At 53.7% G+C, this 21,739-nt stretch overlaps 1 protein-coding gene across 2 annotated transcripts in view; it reads left to right on the plus strand.

The window, feature by feature from the left end:
• The window catches only part of KIF26B (kinesin family member 26B), a 411,889-nt gene that overhangs the window by 328,404 nt on the left and 61,746 nt on the right, over positions 1-21,739 (plus strand). For both annotated transcript variants that reach the window (XM_059144968.1, XM_059144969.1), the window contains 4 exons: positions 10,546-10,752; positions 14,953-15,046; positions 16,072-16,334; positions 18,811-18,994. In XM_059144968.1, the coding sequence (XP_059000951.1) occupies positions 10,546-10,752; positions 14,953-15,046; positions 16,072-16,334; positions 18,811-18,994 (748 nt within the window). The remainder of the gene's footprint in view (positions 1-10,545; positions 10,753-14,952; positions 15,047-16,071; positions 16,335-18,810; positions 18,995-21,739) is intronic.

Raw genomic sequence — 21,739 nt, forward strand, 5'->3', positions numbered from 1 at the left:
CCCCATAAGCTGGGTCCCGGGAGCAAAGCTCCGTGACAGGGACACCTCCAAGTCAGTGCCCGTTCTGCCGAGGTGTGATGGAGACCTGACTCCATACAGCACAAAAGGACCTGTTGAAGGTATCGGTGGGATGGTGGGACGTCAGCAAACTTAGCTTCCATGGTCTGGCAAGCTGCAGGCACAGACTGCCCATCCCTGGACATGATAAATTTCCTTTTATCTGAAGAGCCTACTAGAACCAGATCGAACCTACTAGAAGGCTGTTAAATTCTCAAAGGCTGGAGTCCACCTTATTGATCAGGTGCCTTTCATTAAAGGTCGCCAAAGCCCCCCGGCCCTAGAGGGAGTGAAGGCCGCCCTCCTGGACCCCCTCCACAGCCCCAGCTTTGTCGTCATCATTGCAATATGGGCACATGACATTATTTTTCGTGTTGCTTTCTCCGTCCCAACCATATGCTCCCTGACCAGAATGCAGTTAGGAAAATATCACGTTTGCTCGGCCCTTCCCTCCCTGAACTCCCACCCATTTGCTAAACGTGTACGTTTCCAAGAAGGTAAAGAGAAACCATGTCCTCCAAATAATCCTCGATATCAGAGTTTCCTGTCTTGCTTTGAACTTGTCCTGCTGTGTGCAAGGGCTTCTCGCCAAGCAAGGGGGCTGGGTCGGGGGACTCGAGATCTTTAGTGGCTCACCTCTGGCCAGAGAGGGCAGGAGCGCCTGGTTCACATTGACCCCCCGCTGGGCTGTGCTTTTTTTTTTTTTTTTTTTCCCCCCCACTTTTCACCAGCGCCCCGCCCACCTCCCCCGGCTGTCCAGGTGGATCCCGTGCTGGGAGTCCTTCCAGCAAGGTGGCGGCAGAGAGCCCTGGGCTCCCTGCTGCCACACGGCGTGACGGCTACGGTCGTCCCAAGCCTGCATTTTGAAAGGAAAGAAAGTCATGGCAATGGCGACGTCTCCCCTCTGCGTGGCAGGGGGACCCGGCTGTTCCTCCCTGGCCCCGCCCTATCCCCGCCCCTCTCCTCCTCCCAGTCTGGCCCAGGGTCCCTGCACAATGTGCATTTCATACGCGATCTATGGCACCGATGCGCTCCGAGGGACAAATGCACGGGGACAGAACTGGGAGTGACTGTGGCCAGTGCTTCTTTTATAGAACTCTCTGACCCTTTCTTACTGCAGAAGAATGAAAGTCTCTCAAACTTACCAAGGGTCCGGTACCTGGGGACGAGTGCGCGGTCTTCCTGCTCCTACTCCCTTTCCTCTGTCTGCATCGTGTGGGCTGCCAGTCCACCGAGTGCCCGTCAGGCTTCGATGCAAGTTCATTTACCCAACTTCCTAAAGTTTACCCAGGCCTGTTCCAGATTTGAACCTCTCGACCCCAAAGTTCCCTCCAAGGCCCGTTCTCCTCTTACTTGAAATCGGGGCTACTGGGTTTCAGGCTGGACGAGAGTCCGGTCCCAGAGTGCACCTATCTCAGCTTTTTAAGGAGCGGACTCCCCACCGAGCTTCGAACCCACCTTCCTGAAGACCCCGAGAAGGACGCCTTCTCTCCCACCACCAGGCAAGTGGTCTACAGGCAGAAGAAGCATTCCTGCTAAACGGAGGGGTTCTTTCTGATCTGGCTCACCTGACATCTGTCCCCAGGAAGCTCTGAGAACCCAGGCCCAGCCAGTACCCCGAGGCTCTGTTCAAGTTTCATCCATGTGTGGTCCCACGTGGAGGAAGATTATCATTTTGTGGGAGATGTACATACTCAGGAACCTGGGAGCCAGCAGAAACAGTCTTCCTAGATGACAGCTTTCTATAGAAAAGGGTCCTCAGTAATGAATGCCAGAAAGATATACACCTAATTATGAGATGATCATGGCTCATGTCTTCAGGTTTTGGATAACCAGGTGGTTTCTTACAGCGCTGTACCGAATTCTGTTGGCGTATCTGGAGCTGGTATTTCTAGATGGTCACTAGCCTGGGTTACTTGACTTCTCAGAGTTCCGGGTGTTACTTACCTTGGTCAAAGGCCGGAACCCATGAGGTGGTGAATTCCCTGGGGGCTGGGAGGACCCCATAACGAGGTGCAGAAGACACAACAATCAGGGTCAGGTTAGCACAATGAGGTTTTCGTATTGATAATCAATGAGATATTGATATTCATATTGATAATCAAGTGCAAAAAAGGAAAGCAATGTTCCCTTGGTCTTGTTGTTTGCAAAACCAGACAACACCTCCCTGGTGACAGACGGGGTCTGCGTCTGTCAGACACAGATGCGGCATTCCGCGGGTGTTTGCTATTTAACGACAGACCTACTATTTAGCTCTGCAGTCGTAACACATGAGTGAGCTTTAGGGGTGAATGGGCTCTTATTAACAGTAAGTGCCAAGCTGAGTGCATCAGAAAGAATTCTAATGTGAGGAGGGCCCATGCTGATGTGCTCCAAAAGTCCATTATGTCTCTTGAAGGGTGTTTCAAAAGATAAAATAACCACCGTTAACCATAAGCTAACCACAGCAGAGTTCCTACCCGATGTTCAGAAAAATTTCCCTTTGTCACTTACCCAGAATTTACCAAAACTCAGACGAAAGAAAGAGCGGGGGGAAATTGGACATCACGCTTTGCCTGGGATCTGTAAGAACCAGGGAGCCCCGGGCAAGTCCGCGTGATGCAAGGACACTTTGTCTCTCCCCGCCTCTCGTGCCTGTGTGTGTGGCATAAACCAGGAAGGGTCCAGTGACCAGGTCTCTGGAACACCAAGGTGAAAGGCGGTGGAAGGGATTGTTGAGAGCCATGACCTTGGGCGAGGCTCCTGAGGGTTCACCGTGACAGTCGTCTTTCTAGAGATGCTTTGTGCTAAGTGCGTAGCATGATTGTCTGCCTAGTAGTCACGTAAATCTTTCCAGGTGATGGTTATTACCCCCTATACTGGTGAGAGAACTTTGTTCAAATCATATGTTCATGGTCACACAGCTAGAAAGAGCTGGCATCTGACTTCAAAGCTCAGGATCTTTCCAGCAGACTCGCACGCCCTCAACAATCGTAATTTTAAAATTTATATTATAAATGTGTAAAACACTAAAGCTTTATCGTATTAATATATGATCGCATAATACAGTTACTATAAAATCCTAACCGCTAGAATTTATTGAACACTCATTAGAGCAGGTAGCAGTAGCAGGCAGAGTTGTAAGGGGTCCTCCAGGCGTCTGCTCTTTCTCCGATTACGGCAACCCCGCCAGGGAGAGCTGTTCTTAGGACGAGTTTCCAGAGGCGGCACGTGGGAGGTTAAGCCCCTGGTGCATAGCTACGCGCCCATGAACGGCCGGGCCAGAGCTCAGACCCGGACAGCCTGCCTCCCAGCCTCCAGGCCCCAGGGAGGACGTGCCGACAGTGTGTGACCGTAACCTTGGAGCTGCTCGTCTTCGAGGACCCCTCAGAACCCCACATCCCACGTCACTCTGCGAATGACGGTGTCTTTGGACGGGTTTTTAAACCCGCTCCTCCATCTGAAATCCATTCCCAGATCTGCTGCCTTGCGAGACGGGGCCGCTGCTGCACACGCTGCTCAGTCCCCGTTTCCAGCCCAGCCCCTCAAATATGCTCGTCTCCGTCCTCCGAGCCTGGCCAGCTCTCCCCGCAGCCTGCTAATTGGCGTGCGGGACCTCGCTCCCAGAGGCTGCCTGGCCGGGAGCAGCGCCTCTCGCCTCTCTGGGGAGGGATCCTTCCCGGGCTGCAGACTCCCCTCCAGGCTGCGTGCCCTGCCGACAGCTGCGCCCGCCAGGAGCTTGGGGACTTCCCCTCCTCCTCCTCCTCCATCCCCTAAGCACTTCCTTAGTGAGCGCGTCTCATTACTGGGCTCCATTTTCTGGTCTCACACTTAGCTTCCTTGTGCCACCACTTGTCACCTTTCCCAGCCTGGCTTTTAATAACGTAAATCCGCCGCAGCCCCGCCCCCCGTGGCATCGGTGGCATCGCTGCTGTCTAGCACCACATGGGCTCACCCACTGGGCCCTCTGCGAAGCCAGCCGCCCCAGTGCAGGCATCTTTCCCCCAAACTGGTTCAGCCCCGGCCCAGCCTCGCTGATCGCGTTAGAGCCCGGCTGGGTCTGGTGGGAGGACCGGCTCCTTCTCTGGCTCCACCCGACCCAGGAGGCTCTGCGGGCCGCTGGCTTTGGGTGAGTCACGGCAGTCCCTAGCATGCGGTTACCTAACCCACCTTGGTCATAAAGGAGGGGTGATGCTTGGGACAATCACATTAACCTTTCCGCAGTAAAGCTGCTGTAGGGACTCCAGTGGAACCTAGAAGGGAGAAAATCCTCTATAAATACAAAACTTGCAGCATTTGTGAAGAAGTTGCAGCCGCGGTGCTGACGGCAGGTGCCAAGTGTGGGATGGCGTGATTGATTTTGTTGACACAGAGGGGACCTGGCCCTGGACTAGGTCCGGTGGTGGCGCGGGAGGGCAGCACTCAGCCTCCTGGCGTCTGCCTTCCTTCCCCCCCCCCCCAAACTTGGAGCTAGACCCTATTGCTCTGGACCTCCTTCAGCAGAGTAGCCCCCTGAACCTTGACCAGAGCATGGAGGCTGACTGTTGTGTTTCCATCAAAGAAATTCCGTCCTATTTGGCTTTGTCCTGTAAGTGACGCCTGAGCTGGGGTTAGACGCGAGCTAAGTATGCCTCGATGGACCCCAGCTCTGCCAGCTCTGTGTAAAGGCTCCCCCTGTAAACTCAGGGAACACAGCCCCCAGGATGAGGACCATTCGAGACTTCCAACACCAACTGCTATTTGACACACGACCCCTGCGGCCTCCCAGGAAACTCCTGGAGCCTTTCAGTCACGTGAAATCAAGATCTGCTTTCAGAAAGAACAACTTCGGATTCTTTCTAAACATTTTACCCGAGAAGTATTTAAACTGTCTCCGTTTGTAAAGCCCCGCTGTAGGTTGGCCCTTTATGGAACCTCTTTGCCTCGCTCTCGTCCGTCAGGCCACGCGGGCACACGGAGGGAACCAAAAGGGGGAAGGAAAGTCAGACGAATGGAGGTCGGTGTGTGAGCGGTGGGTTAGTGAGAGAATCAGCTTATAGAGGGGAAAGGGCTCCTTAAATAAAAGCCGGAAGAGGGGCACCTGGGTGGCTCAGTTGGTTGGGCGACTGCCTTCGGCTCGGGTCATAATCCTGGGGTCCCGGGATCGAGTCCCGCATCGGGCTCCCAGCAACATGGTGAGTCCGTGTCTCCCTCTGATCTTCTCCCCTCTCATGCTGTCCCTCTGTCTCTCAAATAAATAAATAAAATCTAATAAATGAACGAATGAATGAATAAAAGCTGGAAGATTGCACCCTAAATCCTTCGTGGTGTGTTTTAGAAAATAGACCTTCACCGGAGTCTTTTACCCTAGTTTTGTCAGAATGTCCTAAGTATGGAGGGTCGCGGAGGGTTGCTGAATTTCGTGTCGATCGGAAAATCAAGCTGGCTGAGAAGAATGCAGAGTGAGGACACACCATTTCCGGCTCCCGTCCCTCCAGTCCTCTCCCTCAGAATGCCTAGAGAACCTTCCAGAAGGGATGATGTGCTGTGAGAGACAACATGAGCATACCCAGCTCATTTGTCGAGACCGAAAAGAAAGGAATAAAATAAGGGAAACATCACATCTAGATTTTAGGTATTCAGATTAAAAGTTGAACAGGGATTTCTTATCTTTGCAAAAGTTGTAAGCAGACCACATAGTCTTTAATTTGTTGGGCGGGGTGGGGAGGAAAATAATTTATCTCATCTCTCGTGTCACCATGTATGTGCGTGCTCATGAAAGACTTTCTTGCCTTAATTATTTAAAATGAAGCTTAGGATGTCTGCGTGGCACAGTCAGTTGGTTGAATGTCCTGCTCTTAGTTTCAGCTCAGGTCATGATCTCAGGGTGGTGAGATTGAGCCCCACATCGGGCTCCGTGCTCAGTGCAGAGTCTGCTTAAGACTTTCTCTCTCTCTCTCCCTCTGCCCTTCCCCTCTGCTCTCTCCGTCACTCTCTCTCAAATAAAACAACACAAATCTTTAAAAATTAAGCCTAGGAGAAAAACTTCTGACGTGATTAATCTGACATAGAAAAGTCTATTTTCTACTAGTTGATGTGAGGAATATGCATCCTTTCTTTCTTTTGAGAATAATATTTTGTATTTGTAGGCTTCCCAACTGTCCTTCAAGGAGAGGGGGTAGCACGACAGGCCCATTTTAGGGATAAGGATACCAAGGCCCACACCGGAGGTCACACAGCCACTCCGTGGTGGGGACATCTGGACTAGAACCCAGTCTCCTGGGGCGCCTGGATCAGCCATTAAACACCTGCCTTTGGCTCAGGTCATGATCCTAGGGTCCTGGGATCAAGCCCTGCATCTGGCTCCCTGCTCCACAGGAAGCCTGCTTCTCCCTCTCCCACTCCCCCTGCTTCTGTTCCCTCTCTCGCTGTGTCTCTCTGTCAGATAAATAAATAAAATCGTTAAAAAAAAAAAAAAGAACGTAGTCTCCTGGTTCCTAGTTCACTGTGTGCCTGTCACATCTGGAACTTGTAAGAAAGGAGATGGGTTCACGATAGGTACCGGACCCTTCTGTTGTCCTTCCTTTGCCTCAAGAGCTGAACCCCATCTGAAAATATGCAGAAACCAGGGAAGGCGTCCTGGTGCGCTCGGAGACCAGCACAGCACTGCTCCCACATACTCCCACGAGGCCGGGCCCGGACGCCAACTCTGTCTTTCTCCCGAACTCTGGCTTTCCTCTTGTCAGAGGCAGAGAAGATCTTATTGCCATGGCTAACATTCGTCCCGAGGAACCCCAGCCTCCCCGCCACTGGCGCCAGCCCCACGCAGCAGGAGGGATGCGGGGTCCTAACTCATGGGATGCTAACGGGCTCTACGGTTTGGCTGTTCGGTCTCAGCGGTCAAGTCCTTTGTTCTAGACTCCCCTTGACGATCTCACTGGTTCATTTTTCTTGCTCTTCTTCCTGTTGGTGGACTTTGGTGAACCAGTGACTTTGGCCTCCGATTGGCCTTGAATCCTTCCCAGGCACGTGTTAGGAACTGAAAACTGGATACGGAAGGCTTAAAGATCACTCTGATCCTCTGGGATGAAGACAAAAATGGTGCCAAATGGTGCTTCTTGTTAGGTTGCTCTGACTTGACCCTGACTCATTTCTACTGACCTGATTCTTGAATGTTTGTGACCATGGACATCAGCATAAAGAGATTCAAAATATAAAAATGCAAACGAAGTAAAAGCTGATTAGTGCTTAATGTATTCTGCAGCCTCTAACCTTATTGGTGGCCAAACAACATATTCTCACTGACCCTCACGCCTCGAGAGTTTGCGGTGGCCAGGATGTGGCTTGGGACAAGTCACTGTTTCCTTATGTGTCATTGTAGGCGCTCACAAAGGAGTTTAAGCCAATCCCTCACCACCTTCTGTGGTCTTCTCTGAGTGGTGAGAGATCTCCCCCAAGGGTCACATTTGCCCAAAACCTTCCTTTGCCCTCGTGTCTGAAGAAAGCCTCTCACTGGACAGCTTGTGGGTCGAGGGGTGGGCAGTGAGGAGACCCCCAGGTGTGTGCCATGTCCTTGAACCCGGTGACCAGCGGCATGGCCATGTCTCCTGCTCTGATGGAGCGTCGGCCCAGCTCAGGCGCCAGGCTCCGCCTCTCCGGACCAGTCTCTCGAAGAGCCACGCTCAGTCCCTCATGCCTCCCAGGGGGAGGGGCTGCCGTGATTCATGAGCAAGACACAGAGGCCATGGCCACCCCAAGCGCTAGCGGACTGCATCATCCACTGAGCAATCACATAAATGAGGCCGAGTGGGGTCTTGACCCCTAAGGGCTTGGGCCAGGAAGCGCCAGTCTCCTGTCATTCAAACGGGGGTGTCGAGCCCTCCTTCCCCCCCACCCTGGCTTTCTGGATCTCATCCTGCCGGTTTGCCCTTTGGGACTGGAATCAGAGACCATCCCCTGTGCCCTGAGAGCTGGGAGAAGGGAGGGCACGTTCCCAAGTGCAGGGACCCCCTCCAGTCCCCAGAGCTGCCAGGCGAGGAGGGGCTGCAGTCAGTCGGTGCTGCCGGGAACCTGGAGGGAGAACTCGTGGCAAGAAGTCCGGGGGATAGTCTTGCTCCCAAGTGGTATCTGCGAAGCACGTTACTTACAGGGGATTAAGCAGGAAGCAGGGTGCTGGACGGAAGGCATAATGACACCAAGGAAGTCACAAGCAGAAAAAACTGCATTTCCTTCCTTTCCGGGGAAAATAAATATCCATTTATTGAAATGAATTGTGAAGGAAAGAATGAGGGTCGCATTCCCCTGCCCCCACCCTGAGTTCAGGCGTGTGGAAACGGCCAGCGACCGTGATCTTCAGCCTGTCCCCAGAAATGCAAGTGCAGGCTTGGAACCTCTTTAGGGCGCAGGAACATTCCTCCAGGACAAAAGACACTCCCTAATTCAGCCCCTTCTCTCCCTCCCGCTTCTCCTTGTGGACCCGGGTCTGGCTTAGCTCGTATCTTACATTCAGCACCGCTTAGTTACCCAGAAATCGCATGCGAAATTGTGACACAGAAAAGCAGTGGGTCGTGTGACTTCCATCAGTTCTGCCTGGCGTGGCCTCAGCCTTGACTCGTACCGCTCAGAGGCGGGGCGAGGGGACTTGCTTACAGAACGCCCGGAGGCTCCCAGACACCCCCGAAAGTCGCGATCCGGGTACGTGCCCTCAGCACACGGGCGTCACTGCGGCGGGGCGGTAGGAATGAGTGGAGCTGAAGTAAGATCAGGGACATTCACGGTGAACAAGAGAATTGCCCGAATGGGAGGGTAGACGGGGAGCTTTCTGGTCGTATACGCAGTGACTGTTTCACTATCAGAGCCTGGGAGGTTTCATTCTCCCCACAGTCCCACGAGAGAAACCTCGTTGTCCCTATTACGCAGGTGGGAACACTGAGGCTCTGAGGGGCTGGACCACGTAGGGGAAGCAGCGGTGGCCGTGATAGAAAAAGTTACTGGCTTTGGCGTCAGACAGAGATGGGAGCAGAGCGCAGCGCGGCCACCCATGCTTTCAGGGATGGGCGGCAAGTTCAGAACACCCGTTCCCTCATCTGTAAGATCCGGACAGTGTGCCGAGGCGCTGGATTCTTAGGACGACATAACGCTCTGTAGCCGAGAGCACAGCCCAGCACACGGAAGACCCCCCGGAGATGCAGGAGTCCTCACAGACCTCCCGGTGGGAGAACCGGCATTGGAATCCCGAGAGGGCGACCGCATCCCAGCCATGGGCTCCTTCCACCGTGACACGGGGTCCCTAGATCCGGGAGAAAAAGACAGGAAGAAAGACAAGCAGAAGGAAGCCTTCATCCATGTCGCACAGGGCAGGTTATCCCGACGTTTCTACACATCCGGAATATTTCATTTAAAAAAAATCACAACCCTTCTCCCCAAAACCGCACGACTGACATGCGTCAGACCTGACAGGTGATCTGATGAGGAAGGCGAGATGGAGAGAGAGGAGCTTAGAAAGAACCCTACACATTGCTACGGGGTTTGCCACGTGGTAGTATGAAAACCACCTGTCTCGTCTGTTTGTCTGTCTGTGTGCCGCTCTAGGTGTCACTACCTTTCACGTCCCCAGTGCCTACCTAGCCCAGGGCCTGGCACACAGCAGGTGCTCAACCCATTGGACTGAGCTAGCAACATGGTGACAAAGGCCGGGAAGGGAGGACACGCTGCCCAGGTCCCCCAGGCTTGTGCCTGCAGAGCCGTGTGTGTGTGTGTGTGTGTGTGTGCGCGCGCGCGCGTGCCTTCAGCCTGACTTCCACACACCGTGGGGCTCGTGGGCAGGCCGTGTAGGTCTGTGCGTCCTCCACGTGGCTACAGGGCCACAGCGGGTGGTGTTGGTCGCGTCTGGTCTGTCTTCGATGACTCGGGAGGCGGCTTAAGGGCGCCGCCCGTTTCCTGCCGAGACGCGCTCTCCTTCCCTGAGATGACAACTTATGCGCACTCACTTCATGGGGTCCCAAATAACACGCTTCAAACAAATCTTTTATCACCGTTGCTCCTTGGACACATTTCAGATGCTGGCTGTTAACAAGAGGCCGTGGCTGTTAACAAGAGGCCGTTTCACCGGCCTTTAACGATGACGCTAATCGCTGTGGGTTTTTGTCTCGCAGTCCGGTCGGGCAGAGGCCAGGAGTAAATTACGGGGCTAACTTTGATGTCCGTGGATTATTGATCTGCGAGTTCTCTTCAAGGGGAACTCCAGCCGCCCCGAGACCTCAGCCGTCCCAAACGCTTTGCATCTCTGCACGTGGGCCACCAGCGTTTGGTTTTCACTCTATATTAATAACGAGACAACCTGATGTGCCGTTTCTGTAATAAAGCAACAGACGTATCAAAAGGCTCCACCTGGCAGCTAAAAATAAGTTAGTTTTCCCTTGACCCTCATCATCATTTACCAGAAGGTTCCCTGCCGTGGCGCACGCTGACCCTTCCAGAAGCATCCGGTCGTCTCACTCCAGGTCCTTTCCTGCCCTTGTTTCTCGGCAGGTGAAAGTCATGCTCCGCATCTGCCCCACCCTGGCTCGCGACTCCTCGGAATCCAGCTCCTTCTTAAAGGTGGACCCACGGAAGAAGCAGATCACCCTGTATGACCCCCTGACGTGTGGAGGTCAGAACGTCTTCCAAAAGAGAAGCAACCAGGTTCCTCCTAAGATGTTCGCCTTTGATGCTGTTTTTCCACAAGATGCGTCTCAGGTGGGTGTCCCCCTTCCCGTCCCCTTGGGCTCAGGCCACGCTGATGGGTTTCCAGAAGCTTTGACTGTCGTGAGAGCCTGTGAGCCAGGAGGGTGTCTCCCAGGGCGCTCTTCCATCCCGACAACTTCTGGAAACCACTCAGGGCTCCCCCGAGTAGCTCGGCCCTTTTGAATTATTGGTGTCCCACTTTGGGCAGGATCACTGGGCTGGGATCTTAATAAAACATATCCTAGGAGAGAAGGAAGAGGGAGCCAGTCTGCCGATGGCTTATAGGAGCAGGAGACAGAAGGCGGAAGTGGGGGTTTTAGGAACGCCTGCATCGAGGCTGTGGCGTCTGTGGTCCATGAGGACACCGGTCCTACCTGGGCTTCTAGGGACGGGTGGCGGGGGGGTGGGGCGGTTGTCCAGGAGCTGGGCTGGAGTTAGGCTGGGTTCTAGGGCAAGTGAGAGGCCGAGAAGCTAAGGCTGACATGTCTGTGGCTCAGATCAGGGGAGTGTCGTGGAAGGGAAGGAGAGAGGCTGGGTAGAGCTCCTGGGTTAGCCAGTGCTGCATTACAAACCTCGCTAAAATTCTGAAATTCAGTGGCTTAGAACAGTAAGCACTTATTACTCCCCATGAATCTGCGGGCCGGCCGAGCATTCTTCTGTTTCCAGCTCAGCCCACGTATGATTGCAGTCTTGGCTGGATGCCCTCACCTGTTCGGGGACTGGCTGGCTTTGGGCTGTCTGGGGCTTTTGCTGTCACGCCGATGGCACGATCCAAGTATACAAGCCTCTCGAGACGTAGGCTCCGTATTGTGAGCCCGTCGTTTCTGCTGCATTCTGTTGGCTCAGGGCTGAGGGGTAGGAGGAGACCCCACCTCTGAATCGAAGGGCTGCACATTGACATTGCAAGGGGCAGACACACACACACCAGGTGGAGAATGAGGGCCACACCGCGGTGATGATAACTTGGAGGCTTCTTGGGGGCCAGGGTGCCAAGATTCCTGAACCAGAGCTCCTGGAGCCCATCCCAGGAAGAACAGATGTCTACTGGAAGATTCAGTTGCACCATCTGGTGCGATTCAGCTGCAAGGAGCCGGCACGACAAGAAGCCGGCACGGAAGCTTCTAGTAGACCCATAACCCAAGTTAGAGGTATACGGTGACCTACTTTGCCTGCACATTGGGCTCCAACAGCTGCATCTTCTGGACAAATTTCCAGCACTTTCCAAGATTTATATAAAGCGGGGCGCATCGGGATCACTGATGCCTATAGCAGAACTGGAAGACCTGGCTAGTAGCTCCTGTGAATTTCCTCCGTGCTGCATCTGAGCGTGGGCCTCGGGGACGCTCGCTCAGGCCCCGATGTTATCCTGCAGACACGCAGCACATGGCATCGGCTCTGTTCATTCATGAGCTGAACTGGTGGCTTCCCCAAAGAGTTTCACCAAGAGAAGACAAAACACTTTGCAAGCCAGTCCGATGGTCCCTCACTTTATTACGTTTCATAAAATGTGTTCCACCACCCCACCACCACGACCCTGACGTTGTGTCTAATACGTGGCCCACAAATCATTTCACAATCATGGTTTAAAAACTTCTCTAAAGCAATTCTCCCTAAGCTGAAAGTGTCCCAAGGCAAACCCTAAATTCAGGGTGGACTATTAATGAGTTTTAGGTTTATTCCAGAAAAAAGGAGCCTTTTTTTATCACTCGTGTTTGCTGACATTTCACACGGGGTTGGCAGAGCTCAGAGGCTCGATGCTTACAGTCACGCTGGCTTCAGAATGCTTTAGTTTTGCTAAAATGGCCACTATTAGAATACATGGCATTTCTCTACAAACGGTGCATTTTCCGGGAAGTTTCATACACGTTCACCCGCTTGACTCTCCTTGAAGTCTGCGGCATAAAAGAGGGAAGCGTTGCTATATCCCCTTCAATTCTCTGTCGTGCTCGACGTGCCTGCCATCCTCCCCAGCGGGTTTCAGGCGGTGTGGCCTAGGGAGGGTCACTCGACCTCTCTGGGCCTCCGTGTCCTCACCTGGGCTGTTGGGATTCACGAGTTGAGACACACGAGGCGCCTGGTGGAAGAGAGCCAGAGCACAGCGAGGGCTCCGAGCTCGTGAGCTCGTGCTGTCAGGTCGTCGCTGACGTAGGGAGGGTCATGCTGCTGGTCACAGTCAGACTCCGGGCCCCAGCGGTGAGCTCCATCTGAGCCCCTGACGAGGGGCAGGAAGGAGCTGGACAGAGCAGCAGGCTTCTGCCCTCAGGTCCTTCCTGTGGCTTATGGGACAGCAGCCTCCAGGGAGGCCCAGGCCGCTAGGAGGTTGGCTTTCTTCAGTCTGTCAGGACATCAGCTCTCAGCAATGACCAGAACGGCCCTTGCTCCCTGTTGCCCCTGTGAGCCCCCTTGGGTCACCTGCTGCCCACGCCGGGGCAGACCGCTGAGGCTCTGGCTTTGGGGAGGTGTCATAGTCTGTTAGGACGGTCATAACACACAGCACAGATTCGGGGCCTTATCAACGAGGGAAATTTATTTCTCACAATTCTGGAGGCCGGGAAGTCCCAGGTCAAAGTACTGGCAGAACCGGGCTCCAGCAAGAGCCCCTTCCTCATTCACAGCTGTCCTCCTGCTGTGTCCTCACATGGCCTCAAGGAGCCCATGGGGCCCTGCTCTCCTCAGGGCACTCATCCTGTTCAGGAGGGTGAGCCCTGTGACCTGGTCACCTCCCCAAAGGCTTCACCTCCAAATGCCACCACATTTCATCGTAGGAATTGGGAAAGGGGCGGGGCACAAACATTCGGAAGCAGGAAGCCAGGTGGGGGGACTTACCCCTGTGGGTGCGCAGAGGCCTTCTGCGGAGCCGGCCCTGCCCCGGAGTCTGTGCTGGGGAAGGCCGCCTGCTTCTCAAGGCCCGAGAAGGCGGGGTTCATCCAGCCGTCGCTGCAGAGTCACCTGTGACAAATTCCGTCAAGATTCTCCAGCGTCCGTCTCGGGGCTTCCAGCCGGCCTATCGCTGCAGGGGTCCCAGGGGTGTGGCAGATCCCGCGGTCCCCACAGCAGCCTCGTCCTGCCACCCCCTCCGCCCCAGAGGAGCCCCCAGCGGAGCTGCGGAGGAGACCACCAGCACGCTCGAGAATGGGTGGGAGTGTGGGTTTTCTATTTGGGTTTGGGAGAGAGAATCGATTTCCAAATACTCGGGCCCGTCGCAGCCCTGCAGCCCCGTTCCTGGCAAGGCCGTGGCTCTTGGATTCCGACCCCCTGGGCTGTGGGGGTGCGGCACGTGGCTCTGACACCTCGAAGGGATTCCTGGAGCTCGGACGGTGGTGGGGACAGCACACCATCCGTGATTTTGTCCTCCTGCCGCCCAGAGAAAGTTCTAGGATCTCCAGGTGCAGCCACGGAATTCACAGAATTCCCCTGGTTTGCAGAGCTCTGAATTACTGGGTTTTAGTGGGGAAATAGAAAAAGTCATCAGGAGTCCAGCCCCCCTCTCAGGATTTAGATAGTCACGTGGGGGCTGAGCCACACGGCCGGCCGAAGAACCCTCATGGTGACAGCCTGACAGGTGGCCTTTGATAACGTATGTGGAATCCGCACAGAGAGAAAGAAAAGGCTGGTTTTAAAAAGAAGGGGACGTGGATCAAGAAAGAGGAAGGAGGTTGGAGAGAAAGTAGACGTAGATCACAGGCCTCCAGCTTCTATTAGAAACACCATGTTTCAAGGTCATGTTCCTGAAATGGTCCATCATCTTTTTCCCACTAATAAGCTTGGTCCATTTCATATGCTCTGTGTGTGTGTGTGTGTGTGTGTGTGTAAGTGCTCACACACGCGTGTGTGCATGAAGGATCCAGGTAACAGACGGCCAGTGGGAAGTTTAAAAGCCTTGTCCAGGAGCCACGAAGGGCAGATCAGACAAAGGCCTGAGGTCCGCGAAAGCACCCTGTGTCCCGCGGCAGCCTGTTCCCACCTGCCCTGCACAGGCAGCAGCTGAAATGCCCCATGAATTAGCAGAAGAATGGTTCATAGGTCACGTGTGTAAGGCTTGGGTTTATAAGAGGCTGAGGTCCCAGAGGGTTTTGAGCACTCCCAAACGGCATTACGGCCTGACCCACCTATAAGACCGTGACCCCCGAGACCTGAGTCCCAGGGAAGGGGGCTCCGGTTCCCATCGCTAATGGTCCACTTACCACACGTGTCTCTTTTCATTTCTGCCAGGCTGAAGTGTGTGCTGGAACCGTGGCAGAGGTGATCCAGTCTGTGGTCAACGGGGCGGACGGCTGCGTGTTCTGTTTCGGCCACGCCAAGCTGGGTCAGTGAGCGATTTCCTTGTTCCTGCCGTGTGTATCCCCGGACGCGTGGTCTGGTCTTCTGTCCCCGCCCCAGAGTCTGCAGATGAAAGGGGAAGTTGTCGCCTTTAGGTGCCCAACTGTACAATCCCCCCTCACCGTTTCTGCTTTTGAAATGTAGCGTTCATCCTAAGTGGAGACCCAGGCTTCTAGAAGGGGGTGGCGGGGTCCCTCCCACTTGGTCCAGGTCAGGGGCACGCCCAGAAAGCCACCAGGAGAGGGGATGCATGCCGAGCCTCGGCTCTGGGGTTCACAGTGGTGGACGGAGCCCAGGACAAGGCACAGGAGCAGCCCCCAGGCCAAGCCCAGAACCGTGTCAGGACCCGTCTGGGGACGGCATCGGACAGCCAGCCTTAGTCCCCAGCCTCCAGGCTGAGCCAAGTGAGAAAAGACAGGGTCTGGATGGGTGGACCCCCTTCAGGTGCCTTCTTAATCCTGGCCTGGGGCCGTCTGGGGATGTTAGGAATTTGGGGAACTCCGGAAGTGCCCCTTGGCAGACGTTCCCACAAAAGCCTTGCAGTCAGGGGGGCCTGTTGGAGGCCGAGACCAAAAGCTCATTTCAGCTGCCTTCCTTCGGTCTTCTCGATCACGGATCAAAGCAGCAATGCATATTTTAATAGAATTTGCTCCTGCGATAAAAATATACACCGCATTTAACTTGAGGAAGGATATAAACTGCGAGGCTGTGGGTTTCATCTGGGTGGTGATAAAAAGAACCTTTACGGCGATGAACATCTCGGCCTTCCCTCCGCGTGTAAAACGGGGCGGCAGCTGGATGGCGCTTGGTGTCTGGGATTGTCCTCGAGCCGCGTCCAGGCTTAGATCCGGTCCTCCGGTCTGGGCGCTCCGGTTCTTTGTCCCTAGTACTAGGAGAAGCCCTGGGTGGTTGCGATCCTCAACCCCTAGTATTTCCCTCTTTTCCTTTCATAGACTGCCCCCTCCCCTCCCCGTGCTCACCCTGTGTTCCCTCCTGCCACGCTCCCCGCAGGGAAATCCTACACCATGATCGGAAAGGACGATTCCATGCAGAACCTCGGCATCATCCCCTGTGCCATCTCTTGGCTCTTCAAGCTCATCAATGAGCGCAAGGAGAAGACGGGGGCCCGGTTCTCGGTGCGGATCTCAGCCGTGGAGGTGTGGGGCAAAGAAGAGAACCTGCGGGACCTGCTGGCCGAGGTGGCCACGGGCAGCCTGCAGGACGGCCAGTCCCCGGGCGTGTACCTGTGCGAGGACCCCATCTGCGGCACGCAGGTGAGCAGCTCCCGGCTGGGGTGCGCGCCCGTGACCACCCCCCCGCGGCTGCCTCCTCAGACGGGGCTGGCGCCTGAGCGTTTACTTTAAGGTGGCCGGGAGCCGTGTGGCCACAGCTGCTGAGCCGTCCACTCACCCAACCTAAATATTTGTACCTTGAACCTGATGGACAGTGAACAGGAGCCGCGGTCCTTGTAGCCATCGTGGGGGGTGGGGGTGGAATTCACTTTACTTACGCCCCTTTCGACAAAAAGGGAAGTCCAGTGTTTCTTTTGCTTAAACAGCAAACCGAAATATTTACTGCTCTGCACGAAGGGCTCCAGCCACTACGGGGGCTGCTTACGGCTCTATAAACTGCGTTTCTGGCCCTGGTTTTGCCGCCGACTTAGTAGCACTATAGGAAAAACTAAGAACCACTTTCTAATTAGCACCACGATATAATTGCTCGGTCTGTGGAAGGCCGGAGAAGCTCCCGTCCGCCTGTGCAGGGTGTGACGCAGGACGGCCGTGTGGGTCTGTCCCTCGCTGGCTGACTGCAGGGGGAGGAAGGTCTCTGAGCTCCCTGCTGGCCATCCAGAAGAATCGGCTCTTTCCGTCTCCAGCAGGCTTTATTTCCTAGATTTTTGCTTTAAGATTAAGTTCATTTTGATGAGCCCCTGCCTCCTCACAGGTGGGATCCGTTGGCGTAGGTGAGGATACTCGCACTTGGTTTTGTTCTACCCGTGCTCCGAGCACCTCAGATCCTTCCGTTTCAGTTAGGAATCTCCCCCGACCTCCAGCTGCAAAACTCGTGGTGACTTGCACGGCCCCACGTGACCTGCCCCGCCTACCTTTCCAGCATCCCCTCTTGCCACTCCTTGTAAATTACATGCAGGTGCCTAAAAAAAGCCCCTCAGACGTCAGCGTGCGTATGGGTCACTGGGGATCTCGTGACCCTGCAGGTTCTGGCTCTGTAGGACTGGGATAGATCCCCAAAAACATGTCTCACAAGTCCCCATGTGACTGTGATACTGCTGGTCCAGGGACCGCACTTGAGAAGCTCAGTCCGGTGGCACCTGCCTTCTGTTCCCTTTCCAAGAATTACCTAGATGTTCCGATACGCTATAGCCTCCATTCACTTTTTTTTAATTAAAATGTTGTTAGTTAACACAGAGTGCAATATTGGTTTCTGGAGTAGAATTCAGTGATTCATCACTCACAACTCCATTCACTTTTATAAAAACTCGGCCTGGGAAGTCCCACGTCGACCACTGGTTCTCTGAAGGCTAAGAAGAACCCATCAACTCCTCTTTATTTTAACTCTTCTTACTGAAAAATCACAAAAAAAGTCTTTAGCTTGTCTTTCTGCCATAGTAAGTACAGGACAGTGAACACAACAGAGTCTCTCTTTGAAGTCTGAGGATTTTGGAGGTGCCGGGTTCCCAGACCAGCTCTCAGCGTTCAGAATGATAGCGCAGTCAGAGTCAGAAATAGAAAATTCTAAGAATGTGTTCCGGCCCTGAGACCGACACGGCTGACTCTTTGTTTGAATACAGCCGAGGTTTCCTTGTCTCCCCACAAGAAGGAGTGTTGCTCCAATTTTTTTTTAAGATTTTATTTATTTATTTGACAGAGATCTCAAGTGGGCGGAGAGGCAGGCAGAGAGAGAGGAGGAAGCAGGCTACCCGTGAGCAGAGAGCCCGATGCGGGACTCGATCCCAGGACCCTGAGATCATGACCTGAGCTGAAGGCAGCAGCTTAATCCACTGAGCCACCCAGGCGCCCCTCCAATTCTGATAATATTGTTCTAATGAAGGTTTCCTCTAATTTCTAAGGGATCTGATAGGATTTAGACACACGGCCCACAATGCTTTCTTAATTGATTAAATGTCATGATCGTGAATTTAGAAACTAAAGATAAAAATAGATATTCCTTAAACAATCAAGATGAGACATTCAAGTATGTTGGGTGGTTTTGCATCTTGTTTAAAACTATGCTCGTACATGTAAGTCTAAAAGTGGCTTTAAGTCACTGGAGTAATGGGGAGTGAAGTTCAAGCTAACCAGGGTTGGCTTTTCCTTCTTGGGGGAGCCGGTGCTGTCTGGCCTGAGGTCCCATCATGCCACCTGCCTATCTGCGAGCATTGTAGTCTTTGAGAGCAGGATGCGGTTGCATCCTCCGGGTTTTCTTAGGTAGGTGGATAGCCCAGGGTGTGGGTTTGCTGGGCTCTGCAGAGGTCAGGCTGGGCCCCCTGCTCCCTGGCCACTCGGATACAATCTTACACTCTTCACACCTGCTAAGACTCGCCGTGAAACCGCGGAATGGCTGAAACTAGCTTTTATCCACTGCATATGCTCAGTATTACCTTTCAGCAAAGGGTTTGTGAAGCAGACAGCTGCGCGTGAGTCCAGGCCCTTGTTCTAGAAGGATCTCTGGCCTCCGAGATCCTGCACAACAGAGGGCCAGAGACCTCAGCTCTCGGCTTGTGTGTTCCAGCTGCAGAACCAGAGCGAGCTGCGGGCGCCCACGGCCGAGAAGGCCGCCTTCTTCCTGGACGCCGCCATCGCCTCGCGCCGGGGCAGCCAGCAGGACTGTGACGAGGACGACCACCGCAACTCCCACATGCTCTTCACCCTGCACATCTACCAGTACCGCATGGAGAAGAGCGGGAAAGGGGGAAGTAAGTGCACCCGCGGCCAGGCCCAGCCCATCATCTGGGGCAGCCTTGGCCCCTCCCATGCCCGACGTGGGGCTTGAACTCACGACCCCAAGATCGAGCTCCCCTCCCCCTCAGTCCATCGACCAAGCCAGCCAAGCGCCCCTGACCCTTTTTTAGCAGGGTACAGAGTCTGCTGCTTGGGAGTTCCAGACGATGAGAGAGCCTGGGCTGCGGTTTCCTTTGAACTGTCCTGGAGGAAAGGGTTTGCTTTGGCGAGGGTAATTGACAAATGCAATTACCAGAGGATGGTGAGCGAGGACAAACTTTAAATGAAAAAAACTTCGGGTGACTTGTATCTTTTTTGCACACACTTTACAGGTACTCTTCAGGAAGGTCCAATATTTACACCCCAGACACCCTGGTGATGGGTTACTTGTCAGTAGCTTGAGTCCACTCTATGGACCCGGGAGAAACAAAAGCATTTTTTTTCTAAATTGCCTATAAATCAGCCTTTGGGATAACTAACCAGGTTCTGGCTTCCTCTGTGCCTCGGTGGCATTCCTCTGTAAGACCGGGGCACAGGCCTGCTCCATGATGAGCGGCAACCCCGGGACCCCAGTGCGCTGGGTACACAGGCCCCTTCGGGCTACAAAGCCAGCACTGACCTCGGTGCGGCGCCCGACCCTTTGCCTGCCAAGTCGTGTAGGCTCGATGCTCTAAGGAGCGTCTCAGTTGGGATTCTGAAGCATGGGCCGCATAGGCTGTTGACCTGGGCTTTCTCCCCTGTGAGCCACAGGCCTGGACTGCTGGGTGACAGCTTCCCTATGCTCTCGATGTCTTCCAGTATTCCCTGAAAATGATTGCCTCGGGGCACTGGGTGCCCGGAAAACAGACATTAGCCCCAAGCTTGGAGACTAACCCAGGGACCTGGAAATTGTGAAGTTAATTGGCTAACACAGAGGCAATCAACAAACCTAATTCTTGGTGGGGCCCTGAGCTGGGCATCCAACCAGGATCAGGAGCTGGGCTTCCCAGTTCTCTGCCTGTTGCTGGAACACCTGGAAGCCAGTATCCTGGGAACAGCTCTCGGGCCTTCTCTGGCCCCCATTGGAAGCTCTGCCCTTCTCCAGTCTCAATGCCTCCGCTGGCCCTGTCGTCTGCCATTAACTGTTACTTTCATTCAGTTTTCATGAAATCCAGTTCACATTCAGAAAAACCTACCCTGCTGGTGTGTTGTTAGATGAATTTTAGCAAATCTGTATAGCTGGGTATCCCCCACCGCCGTCCAGAAAGAGAACAAAGCTGTCCGCACCGAAAGCTCCCCTCCCCCACCTCGAGCCCCTGACCACCCCTGATCTGATTTTTGTCCTTTTAGTTTTGCCTTTATCCAGAACCTCATCTAGATGGAATCCCGTATTCCCTGTGTGACCTTTTGTGTCTGGCTTCTTGCATCTGGCTTGAAGCATCGAAGACTTACCCACATGGTTTTGTGTACCGGTTGTTCGCTTATTTTTCTCGACGGAGCCTAGAGACTTGCCCCTACCCCTCCTCCCACCTCCAGGCCTGAGATCTCACCATATGCCCCGGGCTTGGGGGCTGCCCAGGAGTCTAGAGATATTGGCCTCACTGGTGGGGCACTGGGCACCCCGGGTGGCCAGCCAGCAGCAGCCCGGACTGCTCTTAAACCAGCCAAGGTCATGGAGGTCTGACTGCGGGGTGAGCAAGAGAGTTTGAATGGGAAACTTCCAGAGGAAGTTGATTCCCAGTGATGGGCTCACACACGAGTACTGCATTTCCGTTTAGAAAAACTTTCTCAAAGAAGGAAACGAGGGGTTAGGACAGGAATGAGAAGATCCAGACTTTTAAAACTTGACACAGAAACCCCCCCACCCCCCGCAACAGTCTGGGGGCTGGCTTTCAATTCTGCACGCACTGTTTTTTCTGGATTGTGTCTTACCATCATGAATGGGGGAGTCCAAGAAATGTTTTATTCTTTGAAGCTTGCTTTTTTATTTTATTTAAGCTTTATCTCTTTTAAGCTGTTCTCTTCTTTCAAGTCAATATTAATAATCAGAGCCTGCCGTGGGTGTTCGTACTTTCAGCAGAGGGTGACTTGCAAAAGGTACGAATTTTCAGCCAAATTGCTTCCAAGTGGCGCTGAGCGGGAGATCTTGGCAGACAGTATAATCTCGTTCTCCTTCTAGGTTTCAAACCGTGCTGAAAACAACTAAATTCAGTTTTTCTTCTTGTTTTTTTTTTTGTGGTTCTGCTCTTGATGTGGAAACTGAAAGTAGGGAAGAATCTTGAAAATAAACAGTTAATGAAATGACTTCGACTGTAAGAAGTGGAAATTGAGCCTCACAGAGGTGTGGGCTGGGCCCTGTCCAAGTCACTCCGCAGCACGTCTGGGCACTTATGGAATATTTAAGATCCCATTCGCCTCCTGGCTGTTTATATATCGTGAAGGCAAATTGCTTTTAAATAATAAATTCAGGGTAAAGGAAAAGACAAGTACCATTAATGGCTCCCCAAAACCCTTTTCGTTACTTTCTAATGTGTCTGTAGATGAGAAGTCGGCGAGAGGGAGTTGGGGGGGAGACCAGGGGACGTCACCTGCCTGCCACGGCCCCCGGCTTCCCGGGAAGAGAGGAGTCTAGGCTCCGATGTGCACAGGCGGCCCCCGGCCCGGGGCTCGCTTGACTTCATTGAATTTTTATCTGCTTAAAATATAATAAGGTGATTCAGAGTGTTGTTTAAAATGGAAAT

Source organism: Mustela lutreola, chromosome 14, assembly GCF_030435805.1.
Source record: "Mustela lutreola isolate mMusLut2 chromosome 14, mMusLut2.pri, whole genome shotgun sequence".
Lineage (NCBI taxonomy): Eukaryota > Metazoa > Chordata > Mammalia > Carnivora > Mustelidae > Mustela > Mustela lutreola.